The 9,401-nt window shown below is 31.4% G+C and overlaps 2 protein-coding genes across 2 annotated transcripts in view; one reads left to right on the top strand and one right to left on the bottom strand.

Annotated features, from left to right (window-relative positions):
* Positions 1-2,013: 2,013 nt before the first annotated feature.
* On the top strand, positions 2,014-3,733 carry LOAG_09951 (hypothetical protein; the record flags this gene model as incomplete). The annotated part of the gene is made up of 3 exons (XM_003145477.1): positions 2,014-2,369; positions 3,203-3,362; positions 3,584-3,733. The coding sequence occupies 3 exons, from the start codon at positions 2,014-2,016 to the stop codon at positions 3,731-3,733; spliced, it is 666 nt and encodes a 221-aa protein (XP_003145525.1).
* A 514-nt stretch (positions 3,734-4,247) lies between these two features.
* Positions 4,248-9,401, bottom strand: part of LOAG_09949 (replication factor A 73 kDa subunit) — a 5,653-nt gene continuing 499 nt past the window's right edge. Inside the window, exons 2-15 of the mRNA XM_020448053.1 lie at positions 8,902-8,995; positions 8,636-8,723; positions 8,292-8,491; positions 7,461-7,551; positions 7,127-7,301; positions 6,847-6,942; positions 6,584-6,724; positions 6,216-6,387; positions 5,953-6,105; positions 5,737-5,861; positions 5,473-5,583; positions 5,278-5,391; positions 4,894-4,977; positions 4,248-4,658 (exon numbers count right to left, since the gene is read on the bottom strand). Coding sequence (XP_020301769.1) covers positions 4,554-4,658; positions 4,894-4,977; positions 5,278-5,391; positions 5,473-5,583; positions 5,737-5,861; positions 5,953-6,105; positions 6,216-6,387; positions 6,584-6,724; positions 6,847-6,942; positions 7,127-7,301; positions 7,461-7,551; positions 8,292-8,491; positions 8,636-8,723; positions 8,902-8,995 — 1,749 coding nt within the window. The 3' untranslated portion in view covers positions 4,248-4,553. The remainder of the gene's footprint in view (positions 4,659-4,893; positions 4,978-5,277; positions 5,392-5,472; positions 5,584-5,736; positions 5,862-5,952; positions 6,106-6,215; positions 6,388-6,583; positions 6,725-6,846; positions 6,943-7,126; positions 7,302-7,460; positions 7,552-8,291; positions 8,492-8,635; positions 8,724-8,901; positions 8,996-9,401) is intronic.

Below are 9,401 nucleotides of genomic sequence, written 5' to 3'. Positions count from 1 at the left end.
CTTTAAAATTAATGACAAGTTTTTTTGTTTTTTTTTTTTTTTTTATTGCCGAATCTGCCACTCTGTTATGACTGAATTTAAGGTACAAAAAATTATCGCAAAAGTTATCAATAACGATTGTCACCAACTTGGATAATTTGTGATATCCTTTAAATTTGATAAGCTTTATTTTTATGTCCAATTTGCGCTCCGTTAAAGTTGAATTAAAATGTGATATTGATATGAACAAAAATAGGATTTTAGAAGTTTCTCAAGAGAATATTTGATGTTTCATCAGAATTGATCAACCAATCAGGTAGTTATTGTAGATGTCATCAACATCAAAGAATATGGTAGAAATTATAATGTCCAGAATGGAGAGATGTATCTGCAAAGAATATAGAGAGATATATGGAAGCAATGTTTACTAGAAGACATGTTATTCATCATCTCTGCTTCTTTTGATTATAGTAAATTACAATTGATGAATTGATTAGCTAAGTAAATAAACTTACAGAATCCAAACTGATAATTGATCAGATAGAAAGTTCAGAGATTATTTTTCTGATATTTTTATCATTGGCAAAACTTTATCAAATCTTTTAGCAGTATGTTGTAGTTGGATTAAAATATGAATAAATTGATATGATTTTAGTATTTCTTCCATCTTCAAATTTGTTTAAGTTTAAAAGTTAGAAGTAGTTGATTTTTTTTTCAACTCTCTACAATCTATTAAGTCTGTCTAAGTTTCCAAATAACTTTCTGACACTATTTACTCTTTATATGAAGTTACAAAAAGATTTCTGATATATTCGATAATAGTTTGAGTATTATTCACCGATCACTGGTGGTGTAATGTCTAAAAAAAGATTAAATGATATGATAAATGCTATGCAATTAAAATATTTAATTACCTATCTATCATTTTAAATGTTGAACAATATTTTATTTTTTACATTTTTAAAAATGTGAAATGCCGAGAATCGTTCGTTCATATTTTATGTATTTATTTAATTTGCATGAGAAATGATTTATTATAGGATTTAATTACAAGATAATTGTGATATATGAATTATTTGTATTAAACATATATTGCACATTTATTAGCAAGTAATAGTTAATCCAAATCAATATTATTGACCATTGCTATGATTAATCATAGCAATGTAATGAATTATCAATTAGCTTAGTAAACATTTCATAAACAAATCTCACCGTTCAAGATTTCGCCTTACCTTATTATCCTAGGTTTCTCATGAAATTTTCAAATTTAAATCATCTTTTAAATTAATCACCGATGAATTTTAACATATTTCCATTTTCAATTTTTATTCCTTTATAAAAAAAATTACATCATATAAATTCAATCCCTCAACTATACAAAAATTTTCGACAAATGAAAAGACAGAACTAATGTTTTGGCATAATCGAAGATGTATTATCGTCAAATAACTTCATCTGATATTTATTAAAAGTAATGATAGATTTGATAAATGAAATGTAGGAAATGATAAGTTTGTTAAGCTTGGTGATAAAATAAACTATAGATTAAAAACGAATCACAGGGCTTAAATTTTCATCGTGAATGATAATTTTATTTGCATAAAATTTGAACGAATATAAGATGGACCTAATCAGTGTAGATTTTGTTGACAATTTAGCATGAATAATATATTCCAATCTTAAAATTGCATTTGTTTCAATTTTATATAAAAGAATGAAATGAAATATTTAACTTACTAGACTTATAACAAATGAATTATTGGATATTACTTTATTTGTTAGTGATATGAGCAATTTTTGAAACAGTGAAAATCTTTTTAACTTAATAATAATCACTACTTTTATATATCCATTATGATACACTTTACATGTAAAATATCATCTCGTCTAGAAGTCACATAAATTTCTCAAAATTGTCGCATAGTAAAGTATTCATATTTATTTGAAATATTTCGATATTCTAAAAGATTGTCACATTAGTATGACTCATCTTTTGTATATCCTAATCATTAAATCATAGTTACAGGGTGTATGATTGTAACAACAATGATACCAGCATATATGAGTGAAGTTAAAAGTGATGGTGGAAATCATCTTTATTTTTCATATCCGACACCAGTTGCTACCAATATGGTACCAGCCAATTTTACAGCTTATAGTATGCCAATGCCACCAGCATATGAAGCCGCAACTGTTGTTAATATCGCAAAACAGCAGGAGGAAAACTTTCCAACAATCATTTCCATCCCTACAACATCATGTTCTATCACATCTGCTTCAACTTCAACATCACAACAAGAACAAGAACAAGAACAAGAACAACAACAACAACAAAGATTACAACAACGTAGATCGATCGTTCCAGTGGATGAAGAAGCTCGCAAAAAGTAATGCAATTTGCAAACCAACTTTTCCGGTTCTTATCCAGATACAAACGATATGCAGAAAAGGAACATGCAAGTTACTGAACTGCTGCCAAGCAAGCTATACCTGCAGCTAAACGTTATGTCTTGCATAATTTCCACTTTTCTGATAATATTGTTCGTTTTTGCATAGTTTAAAAATTATACATACATTAATCAAAACTAGACTGAATTCGAGAACTTTAAACTTACACTTATTTGCTTGTATGCTTCGTGCATTTTGCCAATTGGAAAAATTTCTTCACAGTTCAAAATGTTACCGAAATGAAAGCAACTTAAACAGCAAATTTTATTCCTATTGAAATTTGAAAATTTTCAAAAATTTCAAATTCTAAATTTTGCATCTTCTTCAACTTGATTAGTTTTCATAGTTGTTGCTGCTGGCTTTTAATCTTTTTCCAGGATGGCTTATACGGGTAACTATTGGGCTTCAAATGTCTTCGTTTGGTGACTGCTTTGAATCATCTGATTGATGCTTGTTGGTCTCTTTGCTGACCAGCACTGTCCGAATTAAAACAGATTATTTGCAGACCAACAACAGATGAATAATATCAGGATTTGGAAAAGACATCAAGCCCAGATTTTCTTTTTTTTTCCTTTATTTTGAAGAACTTGTCAAAATTGATTAATTTTTGATTAAAAATTCTCAAATTTTCTGATTTCAAACACATCATTTTAGTAAAGTTAAGCTTTCCCATTTTTGACACATTAATTAAATCAAAAAAAGAATTTTTTTTTCCTAAATTTAGCAAAAATTCTAATTTATTAGATTTAGCAGAGACATAACAATATTACAGATATCGTGAACGACGTGACAAAAATAACTTAGCGGCAAAAAAGTCGAGAAGTAATCGACGAGAGAGAGAGAAGATGATGCAACGTAAAGTTGATGAGCTGGAGAAGGAAAATGAAGCATTACGTGCTCAATTGGCGATTTATACGCAACAATTAGATTACGTAAGTTATCCATACAATAATAATCAAGTTAACCTTTTGACCAGGACATGACACAATTGTCCAATGAATACGAACTACTATCATCACACTACAATCCTTAATCATTCATTTTAATCTAGGATTAATTGATAAAAGAAACCAATCATTTTTTTTCCCAATTGTTTATAAATGTAAAATTTTAGGGAAAAATAAAATTTCATACTTAAAAATGCAATTTACAGGCTCGAAAAGAGTATGAAAGACAATTATCATTATCTTATACAGCTCAACAACAAGGAATGCTACTCCGCGATAATCCAGCTAATTTGATACCAACAACTCAACCAGCACCTATACTATATCCTTCATTTTCTCAGCAAACTGTTACCTGACCATTGATATAAACAATTATGTCAGCAACCCTAACTCATATGGGCATTAAGAGATCAGAAAGATGGAAGTCCAGAAATTATCTCAAAATCAGAAGGAAAAGACGGCAGAAGAAAGAGTGGTCTCTTGACAAACTATCTATGATTTCGTGATAAATTTCTCACCTAAATTTCTAAACTAGCATTCTATGTGTGATACAAAACTTCGAATCTCTTATTATTAATTCCAATGAAATTTGCAAAACTATGATTAAAAGATTTGAGAATTGTAACAACGTTAACGATTTAATGGATTCTGTATTATTCGCCCTCAGATTGCCCATAATTGAAGAGTTATTTTTGCAGTTCTTTATTTCGCTTCAAACAACATTAGAACAAATTTCGAAAGATGAGAACTACAAATAACATGAATATGCTGTAAAAATAAAATATGTGAGAGTAAGGAAGAAACAAATTTCAAAAAGCAGCAGAAATGAATGCACGATATCGGTACTTCGATATCGAAATTTAAATGATTTTACACATGGTCAAAAGCATTGTCAGAATAATTTCATATTACAGGAATTAAGGATGAAAATTCCTCTAAATAATAGAACTTTTCCAGTTCAATCACTTCTCAACTAACATTAACATTTAAAGAAAATCATAGATCAAGGCTAAAATAAGGTGAACTGATGTTAATAATATGCTGAAATAAACATCATTTTCAACACTGTTTTAACCTTAAGTTTTATATCAATTTTTGAAATAAAGTAGTGGAAGATCTATGCCACATAAACACGAGATCTCATGTAGATAGCGCTGAAACGAAGGATTAGAGTATTTACATTTCCTCCAATTTAGTTATTGCTCTCGTAAGTTCATCAATATATTTATCCAGATTGACCTCGTGAATATCGAAAACGTTCCATTTGATTTTCTCTTCACCCTGTAACATATATTAGTAAAGCATGTGTTCTACAGTTTGAAAACAAAGTGTGGTTTCATATTTTTTGACATCATGTGTCCGTTACAGAGTACTCAAAACTTTTATTCTCTGCTATTAACAAAGAATGACAATCAACAGAACAGCTACCAGTAGAAAATGAATGGCACTAAAGCAAAAATTGGCATTAAAGTCCAACTCTGTGCTCGTCGAAAATTAAAAACATCTAAATAATTACATTGTAAAATTCCGATTTAGCCCGAATGCGGAATGTATATTCACGAAAGCGGACTGCATTGAACACTTCATTATATTCATCAAGCTGAAAATATTATAACTTAAAATCTTAACATTCAAAATCAAAGCACTATTTTGATCGTTCAATGAACTTTTTCCCCTTTCCAATTTTTCTCCGTCTCTCCTGTCATCAATTACTTACTAACATATCATTTTCCTTAAATTACCATCGCTAATGTGATTAATCATCAGTACAATCACCTTTCATAAATTCCCAGAGATAGCAATCAAAACCGTTATAATCACTGCTAATTTTCAATGAAAAGGAATGAAGAAATCAAATTAGAAGTTTGCAAAGGAAAAAATCAGAAGTATCAAATTAAACCAGATCATTATCGAGTAATTGCCCAAGCTGCTCTGCATCATTTTTCAAAAGCTTGACAGCTTTATCCTCAAATACCGTCACCCAGTGAGATCCCGAAAAGTCTGATATTTCCACCTAGAATGTGTTGTATTAAGGACAACATTCCCTACTGATTTCGGATGATAATATGAAACAAATGAAAATCAGGGAATTTACCGTCATAAGGAGGACATATTTGTACTTATCCAAAGTAATATCGCATTTTTCACATCGATACTGATTGTTGAGCTCAATTACTTTCTTTTTGCATCCATTCGTACCACAACTCTGAATGCAACAATGATTTTGGAAGATTATAAGGAAACCTCCCATGTAGACATTATAAAATTTGATATCAATTCCTTGAAAGAGATGAAATTTCTGTAGAATTCTGGGATTCTAGGAAGTAATGAGTTTTCATTTTAAAAAGAATAGCTTCACCTTGTAAAGAGCGCCATCAGCTTTTAATGATGAGATCATGGCTGTGACATTAAAAAATATGCCCTTCTCCGAATCTCGTCCCAGTGCACCAACTTCAGATAAACGAATAATTCGAAAATCTCGCGCTGTATGATTAAAAAAATTTAATGGATGATTGCAAAAATTCGGGATGAAATTTACTACAAATATCCTGGAGTATAAAAGAAAAAAGATTACCATAATTGTCTGAACTGAGACCAGCTGTTGTTAGATTACGTGCCTGCACCGAAGGTCTTGTTTCTCTGTACCATCTGTATAAATTTGCTGTTTCGGCACAGTCCATGTTCAGCTCTATTCGACTGGAATTTCCGATACTGAGACTTAAACTCCCTAGAATATCAGGATATGAAAAATACATCAAGTTCTTCTTCACCAATTATTACTTCATTAAAATCCCGAAAAATGATCCAGATCTCCAATAAAAACAGTAAATTACTTGCCGTTATATTCTTTAACAAATGCTCCTTTTATACCAATCGTTTGACCCTCAATTTCTTTGTCGTATGTTCGCGCTTGCTCGCCCCAGAATGTTAATGTAATTTCCGTCTCCGATGCATCAATCAGTATTATATCCCGTTTCTCCAGTTGGGCGCCTGTATTTCGTGCTGTAACCTGAAAAGTAATTAAACATCAACAGCCATAATCATTCATTCATCTCTCCTCAGTAGAGTTAAAGCTGCAAAAATGGTCATCACACAGAAATAAATTATCAAATCAAAACAAAGACATGCTTGAAAGATTTCTGGAAGACACATAATGCACGTTATCAACAAGAAATCCAAACAGTTTGTATAGCAATGAGACCTACTTCCACGATATCATTGACCTTTTCTGCTATTGCAATAACATCGATCGGTTCACCTACGTGATTAGCAACATTGCAAAGACGAACAATACTAAGTGAAAGTTTCGGCTGTTCAATTTTTTCACGGTCCAAACACGGCAATACCTGAAACACCCTTGGTAACGATTAGTCGAAAGCAGAGTATTATTGAGTGGGAAACAGAAGAGCAGGATAAAAAAAATAACAATTTCTTGCCAACAATTAATATAAAATAAATAACTGAATACCTCAGAATCGTTTCTTATTGTGATTTCATAATCATGTCCTGTCGTATTAAAACGTTTATTTGCCTGTTTGACAGTACCGCCGGACACATAGAACATCTTAATAAATATGTAAGCCAATTTAAATAAACCAGTTCCTGACCATCCAAAAAAATAACATGAAGCAAATGTTGGTTCCAAACGATTCAAACATTTGTACATAAAAAATGAAGCATCAAAGTTCCAAAGAAATAATGCAATGAATGCGAATGGTAGTTTAAATCAAATAAGTAAGTAATCATACCGATCCCTTCTGGATAATTGAATAAAATTTTTCAGCAACATCGTCAAATGCTGCAATGCGTATGCAGCCGCCCTCTTCATCGGTTAATTCAAAATTGAACACTTTCATATCTCTCCGAGCCGTTCTGATATTTCGTAGATCCTCCTTTGCAGTCACCACACCGCAAATTCGCCATCTGTAAGATAGGACATGAGAACCCAAATGTGCATGTAACAACATTAATGCAATGAGCAAATGAAAACAATGAAAGCACTCAGTTTACTTTTTTGCCAAATAGATGTATTTTAATTGAGCGAAACATAAATATAAACCAAGCTTTAACTTGAATATTTACTTATTAACGTAGGGAGTAATTAGTTTGATCGGTGTCAAGTTCTGTCCCGATAAATTGGCTAAACGGCGCGACGATGAGCCACCATAACGAACTGAAAAAGGAGAAAAAAATGTCATATATTCAGTGAAATCAGTTGCTTTTTCTCATGATGTTACCTCTTCTCATATCTATTGGTTCAGTTTCGATAATTTCTTTATACCTCAAAAAGAAGAATAAAAGTCAAGAGGATCAATAGGATTAGTAATCGAAATATGATTGTAAGGAAGGAGAAATGCATTGAATGCGCATTCGCTGATTTCAACTGAACTTCAAATGAAAATGTGCAACACATTTTGCGTCAGGATGGATAAATAACTCTTGAATTATTAGATAGTAGCTCTACTCAAAAGAAATCCCAATTGTTTTCCATGAAATGCTTTGGATCACCCTTATAAAAGCAATATTCATTTATGAGAGCAGAATTCGTTCAGTTATTGTTTCAAGATCAACCTTGTACATTGTTGCATCCTGTTTGTTTGTCAGTGAGACTTTTACTTAATAAAATGTAAACGGAAAAAACATTGCCAATTATCAGAGTAAAATCAAAAACTTTGTGACAATTACAGAACATAAAAGGAAATGGTAAATAACACTGAAACTAACAACTCAGTTCCACGCCTTATCTCACCTGATAATACAAAAATTTTTACGATAAATTCGTGAAATGATAATCCGGAAGTCATGAATAATTGTAATATATTAAATAGTTTACATTGCAGTCCTGTACTATAAAGTATGGCAGGATCTTTGATAAAAATGTTCGTAAAAATAAAACAAAAAACAAAGCATTACCGGGAGCATTCTGTCCCAAATTTAAGCCACCCTTCTGGGGCGATCGAAGTTCAATACGCGTATGCATACTGGCATTTGGATTTAATCCACGATAGTCATTAGGATTCCCAGAATGATGTACCGGACTCCCGAAAATCGGTAAATCGCGTCCCAAAATTTCGTAATCCATGATTCTCAACAATGGCTTTTGAGCAGCCTTTCTTAAACCAAAGAAAAAACTGTAACGCCCGGAATAAAAAATCTCTAAAACGTCTTTTCAGAAAAAAGAAAATAATGTGCATGAATTATTCGCGATTTCAATCAGTAAATTTGAATTTAAATCAAATGTGGGAAATAACACTCACATCGTGTATTGTATGCGTAGTACGGGATTGCCTTGATCCAGAGTATCTCTTTTGATTCTTTCCGTTATATCTGCTTGATTTAGGCAGGCTATAAACACAAGTAAAATGAATTAATGACATGAGCAATCTGATAGATCGAAATATAACTTTCCTTATTGTTTCTAAATTGAACACGTCATCACTAGTCACATAATTTTATTAAGGACCGAATTACACTTTAAGATCACTATAAAGATAACAACAATTAATTAGCTAAAAACACATACAATTATAGCTGAACATTCCATCAGATATCCGAAATCGGAAGTACTGAGCTTCTGAAGCAGGTTCCGCTTGACTGTTAACCAATGGTCTTGCTTCCTGAGAAAGAATTCTTTCTTTTTTAATTCTACCATAACTACCTGACAATCACATGGGAAGAAATAGTGTTATTTCAAATAAATTACAAGAAAACAGAGGTAAAAACAGGCAACAAAAAAAAGACCAATAAGCGAAATAACATACCAGAATTTGAACCACTGGTCTCTCTTCGCCAGTATTTCTCTCGCATATTTCTTGGATGAAACCTCGACTAAGATCACCAATACCTACCATATCTTCCTAAAATTAACTTATGTTATCAATTTCCAATTTAGTTAAATCCATCACTGAATTAGCATAAGACGACAAATCCGTGTATTATTTACAGATAAAGAGGATAATGACAATTATAGCTTTGTAAAAGATAGAGATCAAAACATTGAGAATTGGACATAACAAAAAAAAA

This window comes from Loa loa (genome assembly GCF_000183805.2).
Source record: "Loa loa unplaced genomic scaffold supercont3.26, whole genome shotgun sequence".
NCBI classification, from domain to species: Eukaryota; Metazoa; Nematoda; class Chromadorea; order Rhabditida; family Onchocercidae; genus Loa; species Loa loa.
The sequence above is the reverse complement of the archived record's forward strand: the minus strand, read 5'-3'. Positions and strand labels throughout refer to the sequence as shown.